The sequence below is a fragment of the Oryctolagus cuniculus genome, chromosome 11, assembly GCF_051225735.1.
Source record: "Oryctolagus cuniculus isolate XC-2025 breed Fujian yellow rabbit chromosome 11, ASM5122573v1, whole genome shotgun sequence".
Classification (NCBI taxonomy): domain Eukaryota; kingdom Metazoa; phylum Chordata; class Mammalia; order Lagomorpha; family Leporidae; genus Oryctolagus; species Oryctolagus cuniculus.
In genome coordinates, this window is record NC_142877.1 from 111426864 (window position 1) to 111446017 (window position 19154).

The following is a 19154-nucleotide window of genomic DNA, read 5'->3' on the forward strand; positions in this document are numbered from 1 at the left end:
CACCAAATCAGGGAGATGTCTGTGGTCCCACTGCTGGCCAGGACAGGGACAGGATCAACACCCCTCATACGTAAAGCCAGTGGAGACCAGGGGAGACACTGTTTTCAAACGGCAGATAGACGTTTTGCTGATGCTAGAGGAAGGGGGCGATGGGTGCTGAGCAGGCAAAGCAGCGTCTTCTGCAATGGCGCAGTGTGTTTCGAGGAAGTGTTTGCTATAAACACCACCGCCACCACCGACAAAATCACAGAGACAGAAGAGACGAATTCATTACCTCATCCTACATCAGCACTTCCTTTTGTAGCCTCCTCCTAATCTGCTTCCCTGGGAAACTGGGGTCACCTACGCATCCTTCCTCTCATCTGGGCACTCACGCCCACTCTGCCAGTAAGTACTGGGCTCTGCTGCTGCACCTGACTGTCACGTGAGTTCAGGCAGTGATTCTTACTTGGATTGTCAGCCCAGCCTTCTGATGGGACTGTGTGTTGGTCTACACACTCCAACCCGTTTCCCCAGCTCGTGCGGCACAGTCACTTATCTACACTGAGACCGACGGGTCCAATGGGGGCACTCTTCTCCATAGGGACACAGTCAGCGGACTTCCATAGCTTCCAGAAAAATCCTAACTCCTTGGCACAGCATGTCTTGCCAAACCCGCCATGATCCGGCTCATTCCTGTCTACTCTTCAATCGTCTACCTGCTTCTAAACTAAGCCCCCTCGACCTGATTTTTGCACTACATTCCAACCAGAGAGAGCCTCCTGGAGTCCATGGCACAAGCCATGCCACATGGTTTTCCACCTGTGTGCCACTGGAGCATTCTTCTTCCTGTTGCGCATGGCCTGCCCTACTTTTTCCCATGTGACCTCCAGGCAGTCTACAAGGACTGACTGATCCAACGCTGTGGGTGACACCCTTCCTGCTCCCAAAGTTCATTACTGCCTCCATAGTGGTCTCACTATAGCTCCAGCCCTTGTCCTCACCAGAGTCCTTTACTCGTATTTGTTTGCCCTTCTGAATTCTCTCTCTCTCTCTCTTTTTTTTTTTTTTTTTGGACAGGCAGAGTGGACAGTGAGAGAGAGAGACAGAGAGAAAGGTCTCCCTTTTGCCGTTGGTTCACCCTCCAATGGCCGCTGTGGCTGGCGTGCTGCGGCCGGCGCACCGCGCTGATCTGATGGCAGGAGCCAGGTACTTCTCCTGGTCTCCCATGGGGTGCAGGGCCCAAGCACTTGGGCCATCCTCCACTGCACTCCCGGGCCACAGCAGAGAGCTGGCTTGGAAGAGGGGCAACCAGGACAGAGTCCAGCGCCCTGACCAGGACTAGAACCCGGTGTGCTGGCGCCACAAGGTGGAGGATTAGCCTAGTGAGCCGCGGCGCCGGCCTGCCCTTCTGAATTCTCACAGTGGGATCCCCATGAAGGCAGGTGGGCCACCTTCTCCACCTGGACAGATGCAGTGCACGTTCGAGACTGGCAGGGGCTGTGCTTAGAAACCTGGGGATAAATCAGTGAAGGGAAAGCAAGAGTACCTGTAACCTTGCAGCCGCCAATGACTAGTTAGATGGGTTGAGTGTGCCATTTAACCTATTTAAGCACTGGATTTTCTCTCTTGTAAAACTGGGATTGGATAATTCCTCTGCTAGGCTGCTCTAAGGATGAAAGGAGCTAACGTATGTAGGGCATCTAGCCTGCGTGCCGTCTGGACTGTACCGGGGTATGATAAAGCAAGTTCCCCAAGAAATGTACAAGACTAATGTCAGACACGAGTAAGGAAAGCCGAGTACAGGGCATGCCAGAATTCTCTATACTATCTCTCTCACTTTTTCTTTTTTTGTAATTCTAAAACTATTCCATAATAAAGAACACAAAAGATAGCCCATCACTGCCAACCCATTCTTCTCCCCTCCCCCACAGAAAGCAGGTGCGTCTAGGGATGCCTCTTTTTTATTTTTTAATATTCTAGGATTGCACCATCTCAAAATAAATTTTAATAAAAGGATTATCAGCTGGAAGCAGGGACTCCTCTCCTCTATCTTATAAGAAGCTTTGCTACCAAGGGATGAACCTGTGACCTTTTCTGACCTCTAAGCAGTGCAGAGGAGAAGCCCTAAATCACCATGTTGTCTGGGTCCCTAAGACTTAGCGAAAGGCAAGTGAGGAAATTAAATCCACAGCTGCCGTTTTCAATGGAGGATTAAAAAAAAAAAAAAAACCTTTTGCTTCTAGGGATGCAGCGACTCTGGGTGACAGGGCTCCTTTGAAAGGCCCCGCCCTCCATCTCACTGGGGACTCTGCTCACACAGCTCTGCCCACTGCTCTCTTGTAGACAGGCAAGCCCAGCGCACTCTGCAGAGAAGATGCCGGCATATTTATCTTCTTGACAGGCCATGTCCGTCCTTGTCACTCATTAGATACTGCTAATAATCTATGTTTATGCATTTAGAAGCGGGGGGTGGGGGGAGACCCAGTTACGTCCTCGGCACAGTCATGGAGTGGCCTAGCCTGATTTCTCCTCCTGGTGCATGCTCAGGTGAGGGGCATGCTGGGCCCCCCCTGGAATTTCAAGAGATGATCATACAGCCCAGCAAGTCCCCACCAACTCTGTGGCTTTCTGTGTACATGCACGCTTCTGCGTCTGGCTAATCAGGTCGTCCTGATATTGTGCATCCTTTTAGGGGCGGGGGAACGAAATCATTTATTTATCTTTTGAAAGAGGCCACCCACAAATGGCTGCTCAACTACTCGTGGCCTTGGAAGAGAACATTCACAGTTCAATCATATTTGGGGCTAGCGCTGAATACAAACAAGAATAGGAAAAACGTGCGAAGCACGTGCAATGGTCGCTTCAACACACAGCTAAACCAGAAAGAGCTATTCAAAGGGCACATGGATGTGGGTTTCTGAGCTGTGAACGGATAAATGAGCTGTACAACGTTCACACTCCTTTCCTCTTCCAGGGTCTGGTCATTAGCAACCACTTAAACCCACCATGACCATGACCACGACCATCACCCATCCTGGACTGATCTGACATGTTTCCATCACTAACCAGGGGACACTACAGAAATGGTTCTCAATGGGCAAGACCTGTTGGATATTTGTTCATGCTTGGGGACATTATTTCTGGTTGTCACGGCAGGGAGAAGGGAGGGGAGGGGTGGGAGCCACTGTCTTCTATAGAAGCCAGGGTTGCTATCACACATCCCGCAATGCACTAGACGGCTCCTGCTTCCCCAGCAACAAGGGGGTATCCAGCTGCAAACATCCAATGTGCCCAGGTGAAGAAACATTGCACTAAAGCAATCATTCTGCTATGGTTTGAGTTTGTCCTCCAAGGCCTCACTTTCTGGGGCCGGTCCTTGGTGTGCAAAGTGGGGACCTTTAAGAGGTCATCTACAGGGAGGGCACTGGGGATTGAACTCAGAATGGATTACGGCAGTTCTCAAGGAGTTCACAGTTAGACCTCAGCAGGGGGCTGCTATGAAAAGTCTGGCCTCTGCACCTGTCCAGATTCCTGTCTCTCGATGCCGCCTCTCCCTCTGGTACATGCTCCCACCGTGTGATCATGCAATGGGCGTTGAGGCAGACAGAGGGGCCCTCCGCAGAGCTGATGCCAAGAACCGTGAGCTAAGAAAGCCAACTGACAAGTGCCCAGCCTTGAGTGTTTTGTTGTCTTAGCAGAACACAACACAGACACAGAGCCTCCCGTCACTGGGGATGCACAGGCTCCTAGTGGATGCTGACCTGCTGAATGTGAAGAGCCCCAGATGGGTGATTCTGCTACTAAAGCCACTGTCACACCCGCTCCCTGGCAAAGGGACAGGTGATTGTGACGTCACCGCTCAGCTCTCACAGGAGTCTCAGAGTTTCTCAAAGAAGGATGAGCTGGTTCCATGAATTCCTAGACAGAGAGCATTACAGAGCATGACTTGCACACCTGGTACAAGTAGGCGCTCAATAAATATTTATTGAGTGTTTGAATGAGCAGAAACGAGTAAAAAATTGGGGGTCGGCTAAGGCAGGGTAGTAGTACAACTAACCTTCACGGGAGGTCACTCTTTGGCTCAGACCCTTGTAGACCAAACTCGGAAAGACATGGCTTTTTCTCTGAGTGTGGTTCTACAGGTGGACCTTGTCCCTGTCAATTCATTCACGCATTTGTTTTCTCCTCCAAGTATCTGCTTCCTGTCTGGTGCCTCTATTGGGCCCCAATTACCCCATCACCCTCTGGCCTCAGAATGGCCTAGGATGGCTGCATCCTCTCTGTGCGTCTACCATGGCTGCATTCATGATCACAATCTGCTTAGCTCAAGGCAGTGAATATCAATTGTTGGAAAAAGTAAGCTGGCTCAATAATTCACATCAATGGTGCATAACCCCATAATGTTCCCAGAAGTCTCAGAGTTTTTCAAAGAAGGATGAGCCAGTTGTGTGAATTCCTAATGGACAGAGAGCATTACAGAGCATGACTTGTGCATCTGGTACCAAGTAGGCGCTCAATAAATATTTATTGAATGTCTGAATGAGCAAAGAGGAGACTTCTGGCCAGCACAGCCTCCTGGAGTTCTTAATTTAATGCTGCTTGGTGTGTCAGTATTCCTTTCTGAAATTCTCAAAAATACCCACAATGCTTCTATTCGATGACTCGGGGTTGCATGACTTCCCCTCTCACCTTGCCTACAACCTGTACAGAGAGAAAACAGGTAGCTGATCTCCATCATGGGAGAGCTCCCCAAGCCGGAGACGGTAAATATTCCAACGTGTGAGGCGCGAGTGAGGTGTACGCCCCAAACAACAAGGGCAGAGATGGCCCCAGGTCCTGCGGTCCAATGACAAACGGCCACCCGGGAGCGCTCTCCCAAGAGCCTGAAATCCTTCTCTTTCACTGTTGGCAGCTCTCTCTTCTCCACTCCACAGCCCCACCACTCACAGACAGAAGGAAGAGTGAGGGAAATAATCCTCATCAAAATAATAACACCACATTTTGGGGATACTAAGAGGCCACTGATTGTAGGTTAGAACAAAACATTTTCCAGGAGGAAAAAAATGACCATCTGCCAAGCTGCTTCTTTCTAAGTCACACCTCAATTTCAAAAAAACGGTGAAATGTGGAAAATGGCATTACAGGATGGAGAGAGGAGAACAAATACCTGCAAAGTACCAGATGAATGGCATACCTTGCTCCCCAAATACTGTTAATCTTTGAGAAGTAGAAACTGAAGTGCTAAGTGCATGGAAGAGCTGAGCCTCACCCCCAAGTCCCTGGGGCTCTGCCACACACCAGCCTGGGCTCCCCCCGGTAAGATGCACAGCCAGGTCTTCTCAAGTAGGAAAATACTCCCGGTTCCGATGTCTACCCCGCCCTCTTCCCAGGCCTCCTTCTTCCATCTCAGTCTAGGTTACTCGGACTGTCCCAGAGGACTTGTAGGGTCTCCTCTTGTATCAAGCAGCTCCCCCACTGCGCATCTTTTAGATAAGGAGAGTGCAGCCTCACTGGGATGAAAGTAAAGGACTCCCCTATTCACAGAGGCGGCAGCCGACGCTGTGGGATACCAAGGACACGTACTCTGTGCCACACGTGGCACCGATGGCTTTATAAGCATCCTCGCACATTGTCCCCGGCTAACGCACTATGACTATCACTGTGCCCACTTTGTCCACGGGCAAGAGAGAGGTTCTGAGTGACGTCTCAAGGTTATGGAGATGACAAGAGGAGGCTGAGCATCCCCGAGGAAGACCCCTTGAGGGCTTTGTCCCATGTGACATCACTGCCTGAGAAGTGAACACCTGAACTGGGAAAGGGTTAGGGGGAAGACACACCTATAGCCAGAAATCCGTCTTTCCTGCCACGCAGGCTTCATGGTGCAGTGGCGGTGTGTGGCCAGAGCCGACGTCACTCACTGGATGTGGGCGGCAACACCAGGAGCTCAGGGCATCACGCCCGCATGTCCAGGGAACCTGAGAAAGTCTCTTCTGCATCCATCTGTCCCTCCTCCTCCTCCTCCTCCTCCTGTCTCATCACAGCATGCCAACGGCACCTGCCCAGCCCTTGTCCTCGCTGATTGCGCTCTGCCACCATTCATGTGGCCCTGTTAGAGACATCAGGCCCAGCCACTCTCCCTGTTGCACCAGGTGTCCCCTGGTCGGCACTCCTGGATTCTACACTGGAGTACACCTGGAAGCCCAGAAAAGGAAACTAGCATAGTCTGTCAAGAACATCTATTTTCATACCAGAAGTTCTATTTGCGTTCCATAAAGGGAATACCTAAAGATACCTCCAGCCCAGCTCTTCCTTGCAAGATTCAGACCTGTTTATCCACCTCTGCGTTCCCAGAATGCACTCATTACCCAGTGCCCCGCACTCTACTCCCCTCTTTCCCCAAGGCCAACATCCCGCCATGGGCCACTGCTTAGGCTGCAGCAGTAGCTGCTACCTGCTGCCGTCACCCTTGCAGGGAACTGGCTCCCTGCTTCACCTCTCACATCATTCCATGCTACAGCGAAGGACTCTCCACATCTGAAAACACGAGCCCAGGACGCTTTACTTGAGGCTCTATGTGGTGGAATGAGGAGGCCATGCCAAGATGGCCACTGGCAACGGAGCCTGCCTGGCAACAGGCTGTGATTGGATGGCTTTGGAAACTGCCTGGCAACAGGCTGTGATTGGCTAGGCATAGACTGCCCTTTGACCTGATTGGCTGCCTTGGCTATTTAAGCTGCTGAACCAACTGAAATAAACGAGTCTGCGGGCTGCTCACCTCTGGGCCTCTTTCACCCGACTCCCCAGGTGTGTGTGGTGACTCCGTGCCTCTTGCCCCCGCCAGGCTCCTCCTCTCAGAATGAATCCACTGCAACAGCTCTGAACTTTCAGTGAGCTTCGGCTGCACCCCGGAGCCACGAATTAAAGACCCTCCTGAGTCTTCTGCCTTATTCTCCACCACACGCTCCACCCAGAATCCTCTGCTTTCTCTGTTCATTTGCTCAACAAATATTGACTGAGCATTTCCTGAGTGCCAGGTGCTAGTCTAGGTGCTGGGAGACAAGGGGAGCGAAACAAAAATCCTGCTCTCTGGGAGCTCAGAGGAGAAGTACTGCCAAAAGTGTCTGGGAAATGGAATTAAATGAGAAGGACATTTTGGTGGAAATAAAAAAAAAAATCATCCATATAAGAGATCTCCAAAAAGTTCACGAGAAATGTGTATTATGATGAAACCAGACATGAGCTTCAAAAATTTCTGTACAAAAATATACTCATTTTTTTTTTTTTAAGATTTATTATCTGAGAGGCAGAGTTGGGCAAATTGGAAGCCAGGAGCCAGGAACTTCTTCCAGGTCTCCTGTGGAGGTACAGGGGCCCAAGCTCTCAGGCCACCTTCTGCTGCTTTCCCAGGCACATTAGCAGTGAGCTGGATCAGAAGTCGAGCAGCTAGGACTCACACCAGGGCCCATATAGGATGCCAGCATTGTAGGCAGTGGTTTAACCCATTATGTCACAAAGCAAGCCTCCCAAAATAAACCCATCTTTAAATTCTCTTTTCCATGACTTTGTGAAGTTTGAGTAAGGACGTATGATAATCAAGAAAAAAGCAGCTATATCCTGGGTGTGTAGCACCTTCTGGGTGGGGCAGAGTAACCTCTGGTAGTTGCACATGGGCGAGCAGGGTGAGTGAGCCGACAGTGGGTCCCAGGTAGCAGGATTCTGTGGGGCAGTCAGGAAAGTCTGGGGGAGAAGCTGTGATGTGAGCAAGGGCTTGATGGGATGTACGGCAGCAGGGGCAGGGAGGCACCTGTGTGACCACGATTCTGGGTGCTGCCCCATCTGCCAGAGCAGCAGACTTCAGTCTCCAGTGTGCACCATTCCCGCCCCACCCTCGGTCCAGGATTAATTAACGCACCCCAGCCTCTCCCTTCAGAGCCCCAGCCTCACTCACTCCCCACCATCCCCAGAGCAGCACTGAAACGCTGCTTCCAGGGGACTGTCCACACCGCCCTGTGACTGTGGGTTCTGATGGGCCAGAGGCAGCATGTGGCAGAGTGGGGTCAGAGGTCAGCCTGGCTTCAAGCCGGCTTCTGCCGCGAACGCAGGGGCTCCCGGTGAGACGCTCAGCACGTGGGCTTGTGTGAAGGGGAAATGTGGTCGCCCAGGACTTGACACAGAAAAAGCATGAAGTAGGTTTCTGCCCCACTGGGAGACGGGGCGGGGTCTCCTGTGTTTACTGTGTTATCCCCACGACCTGGGAGCTGGCCCAGGGGCTCCGAAGATCATGAATTCATGAAAGATGACAGGGTGAGAGAAGGAGAGAAAGGGAGGGAGGATTTGGGGTGTGGGGGGGGAGGCAGGGTTTTGTCCCTCCAACTCCCAGAAGGTTTAAGAATGAGAGGGGAGGAGCCGGTGCTGTGGCCTAGGGGTGAGGCTGCCGCCTGCAGTGCCAGCATCCTGAGTGGGCACCAGTTCAAGACCTGGCTGCTCCACTTCCCATCTAGCTCTCTGCTATGGCCTGGGAAAGCAGAAGAAGATGGCCCAAGTGCATGGGCCCCTGCACCCGTGTGGGAGACTGGGAAGAAGTTCCTGACTCCTGGCTTTGGATTAGCTCAGCTCCGGCTGTTCTGGCCAATCTGAAGAGTAAACCAGCGGATGGAAGACCTCTCTCTCTCTCTCTATGTCTCTCTCCCTCTCTAACTTATCTTTCAAATAAATAAAATAAATCTTAAAAAAAAAGAAAGGGTAGAAAAATCCCGAGTTGCAGACAGAAAGGAAGGGGCGTGTTGCTTATTAAGGACTGAGAGCTGTGCAACGCAAGGCCACTATGAGACGTCATCAACGCAAGGCAGCCTAGGGGGCAGCTCTTCGCGTGTCACTCCCCGGCTTTCAGAGAATAAGTAACAACAGAAGAGCTCGGAGAGGGTAAGTGGTCTACACTAAGCAAAGGCAGTCCCACATCAGAGTTAATACACAAATGTTTGCAACTCCTTCATCTGGTCGGCACTGTGGGCCCGGCTGCGCCCTCGGCTGCTCTCATCCTGCGTCTGAGTGCTGGGATCAAGTCCCTGCCTCTGCTTCCAACCCGACTTCCTGCTCTCGAGCAGTCTGGGAGGCAGCAGGTGATGGCTTAAGGACGTGGGGGTCCCACCCCTACCCATAGTGGCTGGAGCTCCTGGCTCCCGGCTTTGACCTGGACAAACCCTGGCTGTTGCAGGCATTTGGAGAGTAAAATGGGATGGGAGATTCCCTCTCAACCCCACCTCCGGGACTCTTTGTTGCCCTGCCTTTCGAAAGCAGAAAGATATGAAACAAACAAACAAAACCTTTTGACCAGTTCTGCCGGGAATACGATCTTTCCGGTTGCCCCAGTGGTACACGTCTCAGCTGACCCCGTGGAAGAACCATGAGCACTAAGGAGGAAATCAGAGCCGAGCTGGTGATTGTGCAAGCAGCCCGCACAAGAGGTGGGAAGCGAGCAGGAGCGCCTGGGAAGAGGAGAGGACGAGGGCGGGGATGCAAGAGGCCACTGAAACTCTCCTCGTGCACAATCAGCTCTCAGGTCTACACGGAGAACCAGAAGCAAACAATGAAAACCAGTGGTGAGGCTGACTCCCGCAGACACCTGCCGCGGAGGAGGTTTGCAGAAAACATGGGGCAGATGGAAAGGAAACGCCCCAGCCTCTTCACAGAACTGTGTGATTGAGGACAAAAAACACGGTCCAGCCTTGCTCTTTCCCAGCCGAATTCTCGTGCCTTCTGTGTAACAGCACATTGCCTATAGAGATCCTGGCTGCTGGTTTCACTCTACAGCACTTTGTTGGGTAATTTATATCTGCTTTCTTTTTTTTTTTTTTTAAAGAGTTGTTTATTTATTTGACAGGCAGAGAGAGTGAGAGAAAGAGACAGGGAGGGAGATCTTCCAACCACTGGTTGAATTCCCAAATGGCTTCAGAGGCTGGGGCTGGGCCAGGCAGAAGCCAGGAGCCAGCAAGTCCATCAGGATCTCCCAAGGGCTCAAGCACTTGGGCCGTTATCTGATGCCCACCCAGGAGCATTAGCGAGGAGCTGCACTGGAGGTGGAGTAGCAGGGACCAGAACCACTGCTCATGTGGGTATTTTTAAAATGTCTTTTATTTGTCCCTGCAGCAAGACAGTCTCTCCAGCCCTGAGTATCCCCCAGGCCCTAAGACCAGTGCATCACGACCCCCAAGCTCTCACCACGGCTGCAGGAAGAGCACAGGGCTTTCTTTCTTTCTACAGGTGCAGAAGACACGAGGTGAGGTTAGATGCCCTAGGGAAGCCTGCCTTGCCGAGGAGCGGACCAGCCAGGATTTGAGACTTGGTGTCTTCCGCTTATACCAATCGCCACCAGGGGACACAGGAGGGTGAAAATGAGACCTGCAGGGGCCAGTGTTGAGGCCTAGTAGGTAAAGCTGCCCCCTAGTGGTGCTGGCAGCCCATGTGGATGCCAGTTGAGTTTTGGCTGCTCCACTTCAGATCTAGCTCTCGGTTAAGCAGCGGAGGATGTCCCAATTCTGTGAGCCTCTGTACCCACATGGGAGACCTGGATGAAGCTCCTGGCTACTGGCTTTGGACTGGCTCAGCCCTGGCTGCTGCAGCCATCAGGGAAGTAAAACAGCAGATGGTGATCTCTCTCTCTCTAACTCTGCCTTCCAAATAAATAAATAACTCCTTCCCCCGCCCGCCCCCCCCCCCAAAAAAAAAAACAACCTGAAGAAAATTCAGAGAGCTACATTTCTTGAAGGCAACTGACTATAAACAAGAGTTCTACCAATGTCTTTTCGGAAGTTAATTCTCAGCATTCTTTGTGCTCAGCTCTTCTTTCACATTTACAGCCACCCCAGTCCTAATTTTTTTTTTTAAAAGGTTTATTTAATTTATTTGAAAGTCAGAGTTACAGAGAGAGAGAGAGGGAGAGACAAGGAGAGAACGCTTCCGTCCACTGGTTCACTCCCCCGAATGGCTACAACGGCTGGGGCTGGGACAGGCTGAAGCCAGGAGCCAGGAGCTTCTGCCAAGATGGTGCAGGGGCCCAAGCACTTGGGCCATCTTCCACTGCTTTCCCAGGAGTATCAGCAGGGAGCTGGATCAGAAGTGGAGCAGCCAGGACTTGAACCAGTGCCCATGAGGCACAGGCACTGTAGGCTGCTTTACTCCCTATGCCACAGTGCCACACCCTGTCCCACCCTCTGTCATGGCATCCAGGGTGAAGCCATGAGGTCATGGAGCAGACACACACTAAGGATCTCAGCCATTATCCCCCAGGCACTGACAGGCATCCTCAGAGCAAACGGAAGACCGAGGCACTTGAGTGAGTACCTTCTCATGGACCCCGTCAGCACGGTGCCTCAGTTCCTCGGGCCCCAAGGAGTGAGCAGTCTGCCCTGGGCTGGGTAACTCATGAACAGCAGGTGCTGCTCACAGACTGGGGGCTGGGAAGTTCAAGGCCACGGCCATGGCAGACGTGATGTCCCCTGAGGCTTCCCGTCTGCTTCACAGACTGTGCCCTCTGCATCCTGAACATGGCGGAAGCGGGGGACCAGTGGCCCGGGTGCAGCCTCTCCCACAAAGGCCCTCACCCCACCCACGGTGTCCTCGTGACCTCGTCACCGTCACAGGATTCCAGTGGGAATTAGGTTGCCACCAGTGAGTGGGAGGGGACATCAGCATTCCGACCACTGCACCTGGCCCACAGGTGAGCCCTGGCTCTGGGCTCTTCTGCTGGTCCATGCCCTGTCTGTGGCAATAGCTCTGGGGGCCCAGAGCTCCTGTCACCACAGTGTTGTGGGAAGTCACTTGCAATGTGTGCGGGCATGGAGGTTTCCTTTCTCAAACCCTGGAAGAATGCCATTTCGATGGCTCTCATTTTGCCTTCACTCTTTGTTCTCGGAATCCTGCCATCACCTTGGGCCTGTCTTCCACACGCGGGGTTGACAGTCACCTGCAGCTCCTGCGGGCTCTCACTTTGTCTCTCCAGACTCTCAGCTGCCCCCACATAACAACACTTTCTCGGACTCCACTTCTTGCAAGCACAGAGTGCAGGGTAAAGAAGACTGGATTGAAAGTCAGACTCTCTGAGTTCAAAGCCCCATTCCCCACCTTCAGCATCCCAGCTTAGCTGCTTGGTCTTCCTAGGAGGCCTCAGTTACCAAATCCTTAAACCAGGAATCTCATGGTAATTCCTTCATGTGGTGTGTGTGGGGGGGGGGGGGATTAAATGTTTGCCCATGAAGTGCTCGGCACAGCTGCTGGTGCAGACTTTCACGGTGCTGGCTGCCATTAGCCACAGTGAGTCTTCGAGGCCTGGGAAGACACCTGCTGGCCTGACGTAGCTGGGGCACCGGACAGGGAGGTGGGCACGACCTCACGGGCTGCATTCAGCGGCACTCGCTGGAGGGCCGGAACTGTGAAGTGCACTTGGACTCACGGATCAAAACATGATCTTGAATATTCAGCGTGGCTTTCTTCCACAAGCTCCAGTTTCAGAGTGTGCATTTATTATGTATGCTTTCATAACAGTCTCCCCAAACTGCTACAGCCAGCCTTCACTTCCAGTTTCTTTGTGCAGTTAAATCCCGCGCACTCTGGGGTCGTGGGCGACTCGTGAGGGGCAGTCCCTGCCTCCTGGGTGGGTGTGCCCCCTCCTCTGCTTCCTCCTGAAGAAACCAGGGGAGGCCACATGAGGTTTGGGGACAGGGGACAGACTTCAAAGGCAAAAGGTCTGGGGGTCAGCTTTGCTAGGCGACTGCTCTCTGAGCAGGAAAAGCAAATGTGGCCTCTCTCCAGCCCAGTTTATTTAACTTGCCGAAGCGCAGGGCCAGGAACAGAAGAACATTTAACAAGCAGCAGTCATCTGTCTTGCTTCACAAATACCCACTTCACCACCTGCCTCCTGACCCTCTTGGTGGGGGGCCCGCTTGGCACCTCACATTTAACCCGCCTCAAACCAACTTCACCACCTCCTCGGTCTCACAAAAGCCATCACCCAACCCCAGCCCCCACCAGTCATCTTGAGGTTGTCCTTGATGCCATTCTTCACGCCCCACCTGCAGTCTATGGAAATCCTCAAGATGAGAACTGCAAAATGAACCCTGTGGGTGACGACTCCTAGGACGTCCACTGCTCCTCCAGGGGTCTCAGCCCACAGTCCCTCTCACCTGGACTACTGTCAATGGCTTTCCTACTTCTTCCTCTTTGCAAGAGGGCACTGAGAATGATCCATCAAAAACATAAGTCGGATGAAGCCACGGGTCTGCCTGCAGCCGGCCAACTGTTCCCCAAGTTCCAGAGAGGAAAGGCAGCCTTCCGGTTTCCCTACAAACAAGGCCCCGGGAGTCTGATCTCATCTGCCCCCTCCCCGCCCCCACCCCCTCTTGGGCTCACTCTGCTCTTCCCCCAACTCCCCCGTCCTCAGCACAGCAGAGTTTACAAGGATTGTCCCTTGTGCCTGGGACACTATTCCACCCTCACCCTAGGAATGCACCTGCCGCTTCACTTCTCTCAGTCTGCTTAAATGCCCCCTTGCTGCGAAATCTTGCATCACTCCCATATTTGAATAAAGCAACACCAATAACAACAATGCACACGCATACACACAGAGGCATCCACTTCTTTCTCTCTTACCCTCAACAGCACCAATCACTGTCTAATATGCTACACATTCATTGTTTCTTTGTTTACTGTCTGTCTCCCTCCATTCAGACATAAAACTCACAGAGGTAGGGCCTGGCTTTTATTCTTGCAACAACCACAACAGTTAGAAATCCATTTGGCAACCAACGGGAGCCCGGCTTACAGGAGTGCAGGGCCAATTCCTGATGCTAGCCATTAACGGTCTACTCGATTCTTTGACAGAGAATTAATAGCTCTGATAGTCCTCCAGCAGCTGGCACAGGCTGGGTGAACGTGCAGGCCCCTGGGATGGGGAGAGGGGGACGGGCTGCGGAGGGCAAGAGCTCCTGGGGGCAGAGGTGGAGGCAGGGTCCGCGGGCTCAATAAAGACTCCTTATTAGATAAGCACATCGGGAGGCTTGGTACAGGGCGATGGCCTGCACAGCAACGTCACAGAATTAAATCCACGTGATCGGAACGCCAGAGCTATGCTTGCCCCGGAACACAAGCTGTTCCAAGACAGAGAAAAATGAACACGGCCCAACCACATCACTGTCACTCAAAATATCTGCAGTGAAAGACGTCAATGACAATTGCCTTTATGAGGCGTTGCGGGGTGGGGGTGGGGGTTTGCCCTCGTGGACTAGAACATTCTACATTTATGAGCCTGTCCTAGGAGCTTTCTTCATGTTCCAAGATCTGACTTCTAGCAGTTCCAGTTTAGAAAAAGAAAAAAAAAACAAAACAAGAAAACCCAGCTGTACAACAGAGAGGCGAGTGGAGGAGCGAAGGGCTTGCCGACTTTCCTTTCATTCCATGTTTTCCTAGAAAAACAAGGGTGAGCCTGGGAAAAGCTCTTCTACTCCTCGGCTGGTGAAGATAGAATCGTACCGCCCTCTGCCTGATGCATGAGCTGCTGGTGGGCAGGTGCTGTGCTCCCAGCAGTTTTGGGTACCAGGGATCTCCCAGGTTCCTGTGCACAGCGGGGGCCTGACAAATGCCAGAGATAAACCAAGAAGAGAACAAATACAATGCAGCTCATTAACTCAGCTCCTTGCATTCAACGTTCCCTATCCCTGGCCTGACCTTGGCCCTTACACTCAGCTCAGCCTCAGGAGTGCCTTGAATCTCAGGGTCCTACAAAGCCAGGTCCGCAGCCCAGCGAGGGGGAGCAGAACAAGCTCCGAAGGGCCCTCCCCTTTGCATGGATGTAAAAGCAGGATTCCTAGTGGTGTTTCTTGGCGAGAGAACCCCACTAGCACAGGGCCAAGTGTTAGCTGGAACAGAATCCTCCCATGTGATGTCCCAGCTACTGTGGTACAAGCTCAGATCACCTGCCCCAGTGATCTGGCAGAGTTACAGGTTACAGAAGGCAGACACAGGAGCTCCGTGCACACTGCAGGTGGCGGTTCCAGGAAGCAGTGTGCGACAGAAGTGGGCACACTTAAGGCTGGCTGGGGAGGGCTCTTGGGGACAGCACCGAGGGGAGGGAAAGGCACAACACAGGACCTGGCAGAGGAAGCCATGAGGCCATCTCCAGGGAGTGCTGCAGCTGACTCCACGGGCTCTCGGGCTCACCAGGCAGTCCACACGCAGGGCCCCAGGAAGGGGGTGGTGCCATGGGCCTGGGACTCCAGGGCCCTCCCTGAGCAGGCACGTTCCTAGTGGCTGGAGTATTAAGCCATTCCTTCCCCAAGAGGACTGTGGGTGTCCACTGCACACCACCCCTTCTCTCACCCAAGCAGATGCTTCCCCAGTGTTTCTCCAACCCCCTCAGGAGAGGGGACAGCTCTGACCCTGTCCCTGGCTCCTCCTCTCCTCACCTCCAGAGCCAGGCATCCTGCTTGACCTCCCCTGCAGGTAGGTGACAAGGGCCAGTGTCAGCAGGAAGATATGCATAAAACACTGCTTGATTACACAGCAACAACAACAACAAAACTGCCCCCATGAGCTCAAGGTGCTGAGAAAGAGAAAGCAAGTGGCAATGACAAGGGATTTGAAAGCAGCAGCAGAAGGAAGCCAAGGCCCAGGCATTCTCTTCTCAGCTCTGGGCCACAGGCTGCTTCCCCCAGGCTGCTGCTGGCTTATCTATGAGTGAAAGGGGAGCCCCAGCACCTGAGGGAGAAGAGCAGGTTGCATGTCTGCTCCCTCATAAGGCTTGGGCGAATGCTGTCTTTGTTACCGCCATGACTGGGCATGGACGAGGAGAGACTTTTTGGTCCTGGTCAGCCAAGTCCCGGGTGTCATGATGTCAGTCCCATGGCGTGCTGAGGAGGTTTTGCTTAAATTAGCCCAGAGCTAAGAAGGACCCTGAAGTGAGCAGGCAGTGGCAGCGGTGGGCACAGAATTCACTCTCCCTCCGCCGGCGGAAACAGAAATCAACAAGGATACCCTGGGATTTATGAAAATGCTGTGATTTAAAATCATTAAGTGTTATTTCCCCTGCTCAGGATAAGGAGCCGAGGGAAGAGGCATGAGGGATTTAAACACAGAAACATGAGTGCAATTTAACAAAGAAACCAAGAAAACACTGCAATCTCATGACCAAATTCTTCCCTCATTATATTTGTCCAATACAGAGAATTTTTAAAATAATGAAATTGTGAGAACATCAGGGAGAACAGTCCTAAAACAGCCTGAGATTTGTGCTAACTTGTCACTTCTCTCTTGTGTCCACAGCTGAGTTAAAGACACCTGCTGGCCTCGAGGTTTGCCATCAGAAATTCTCATAACCCCTCAGGTAATGACAAGAGCTACCGTAACAGCTAGGGAGAAAGTAAGCAGAGTAGATGGAAAGTCAAACACACACAGTTCCTTAACATGATCAGCCACAGCCTCTGATGAGAGCAGAAGCTCTGGGAACATCTTCCAACACTCTATAATCAATACTCATCTCCACTAGCTCCTAAGCTTTCTTCGCAATCAAAGTCTCATTGGAGAAAAAGAGAAAACCAGAGAGAAACACATGTCTCTACACAGGTACCTCAAGGTCCACTATCTGCCTGGGAAACACACACAGTTGACAGTCACCTGTTGCAGAGGATCCTAAACTGGGTTCCTTCACAAGACCACACGGCGTACCTCTTCATTTCCTACAGAAATGCAAACCGATTCCAGTTTCACTCTTTTCCCCTTTCCACGTAGAGCTAAAACGACACTCAGCGTTTGTCATGAGCTGCACCCTCTTGCTGATCTCCCTCTCTGAGCTGAAGTTACCACCATCTCTATTCTCTGCTCGCAGAAGCCTAGGAAGGAGCAGAAAGAGCGGGCTACGGTACCTTTGAACTTGTGGAACACAGCCCACAGCTCGGCGATGTCCGTGGCAAAGGTGATGTCTGTGTCGAGGACAATCACTCTCTCCAGGTTGGCAGGAAGGGTCTTGGTCAGGACGAGCTTCATGAGACCGTAAATTCCGGAGTAATGCTTGTTGGGGATCCAGGACACCTCAGACTGCAGAGGTCAGGCCGGAGGGCGAGTGGAAGAAAGGAGGAAAAAAAACATAAAGCAAAAACCACATTAATTTTATGCTTACACATTACAGTGCACAAGACCTAAAGAGTATCCAATAAAAAGTCACTGAATAAAAGAGTGAAGGTTTTCTTAGAGATTTGTCCATGGAACTGACATTTTGGTGCATGAAGACTTTTGCGAGAGAAGGCATTTGAATCAAAGGAGAGGAAAAATAACAGTTACTAAATAATTATCACATGTAAAGATTCAGGCTGCAAATTTTAAAAAAGTTTTATTATAAAAATTACACAAGTCCACTGGAGAAAAAAGATATGCAAAAGGAAGGTAAAAGAAGAAAAACTGAATCACACTGCATGTATTTTTTTAAAAAGATTTATTTTATTTATTTGAAAGAGTTACAGAGAGAGATAGAGTCAGAGAGAGACTGGTTCACTGGTTCACTCCCCAGATGGCCGCAACGGCCGGAGCTATGCCAATCTGAAGCCAGGAGCCAGGAGCTTCTTCCAGGTCACCCACATGGGTGCAGGGGCCCAAGGACTTGGGCCATCTTCCACTGCTTTCCCAGGCCATAGCAGAGAGCTGGATGGGAAGTGAAGCAGCCAGGACTAGAACCGGCACCCATATGGGATGCTGGTGCTTCAGGCCAGGGCTTTAACCCACTGAGCCACAGCACCGGCCCCACTGCATGTACTTTTACAATTGGTGCCTAATTGTTCTTAGTTAGGTACGTTTCTTTAAATCATATTTCCTTTCTACATTCTCAAAGATGGCACTGTGGCACAGCGGGTAAAGACATCCCACATGAGTGCCAGTTTGAGTCCCAGCTGCTCCACTTCCAATCCAGCTCCCTGCTAATGTGCCTGGGAAGGCAGTGGAAACCCAAGTGCTTGGGCCCCCGCTACCAGAGTGGGAGACCCAGATGGAGTTCCTGGCTCCTGGCTTTGGCCAGGAGTGAACCAGCAGGGGGAAGATCTCTCTTTCCTCTCTCTCTCTCCCTCTAGCTCTGTAACTCTGCCTTTCAATTACTACTTAATGGCACTGTTAAAGCTCACCCTTATCTACTGTTTTAAGCAGTAATCAAACACATCGGGACAGCTGCCTTCACTCTGTTCTTAGGTAAACACACAAGGGGACCCTGGTCAGAATCTCAGGAGCACTCTTCAACCACCAGCCACAGAGGATCCACACACAGGCACGAAATTGAAGAACCTTTTGGGTGCTGCTGTGGTAATCCACATGGGACACACAGAGACCAGGCCTGACCCAGGGTGAGCAAGGCTGGCAGCAAGGCACAGAGCTTGGTGCCACTCTGTAACCAAAGGTCAGGTTGACAACACTGCGTAACACCCACATGTCCACAGCTTTCCCAAGTGCAAGATCAGTTACGGGAGTCAGGAAGGGCAGAGGCCCATCTGAGCTACACTGGGGAGCTCCCACAGGAGCCAGTGCATAGCCCTTGTGTCCAAGAGATGGTCAATAGTTCTAGAAGCCTTCCATGAGGAATATGGCCAGTTGGTCAGGACAGGACTCCAAACAACATTCGTCACCCTAGCCCTTCAACTCCATTTTGAGGTCATGGTTCTTTAAAAACAAAACAAAACAAAACAAAACAAAAAAACAAAAAAACAAAAAAACAAAACAAAAAAAAAAAAAAACCAAAAACCTCATTTTAAAAAACGAAACAAAAAATTAAATTTGAAGCCCTAAGATGGTCATCAGCAAGTTATAAAATAAATGCAAACCATCCAAATGCTCCCAAACTGAACCGTTAGCTGAAACACGATGTACTTTCATCTCATGGAATTCTGTGCAATGGCTGAAAACAATGCAGATTAAGATGCAATAAAAAGAAATATGCACACGATGTTGAAAAAAGGCAAGTTCTAAAATTGCTGCTTTTGCTTATAACCGTTATGAGGACAATCAAACAACATGAAAACACATCCATACACTCCTTCCAGCACTCCCCCCCTCCCTCGTACCGCTCGCTCTCCCTAACTCCGCTTTTCAAATAAATAAATACATTTTAAGGAAAAAAAGGGTGGGCTGGCATTGTGGTATAGCAGGTT

At 51.4% G+C, this 19154-nt stretch overlaps 1 protein-coding gene across 6 annotated transcripts in view; it reads right to left on the reverse strand.

The window, feature by feature from the left end:
• Positions 1-19154, reverse strand: part of LARGE1 (LARGE xylosyl- and glucuronyltransferase 1) — a 564622-nt gene that overhangs the window by 214237 nt on the left and 331231 nt on the right. For all 6 annotated transcript variants that reach the window (XM_051846591.3, XM_051846590.3, XM_051846588.3 and 3 more), the window contains one exon: positions 16893-17064. In XM_051846591.3, the coding sequence (XP_051702551.2) occupies positions 16893-17064 (172 nt within the window). The remainder of the gene's footprint in view (positions 1-16892; positions 17065-19154) is intronic.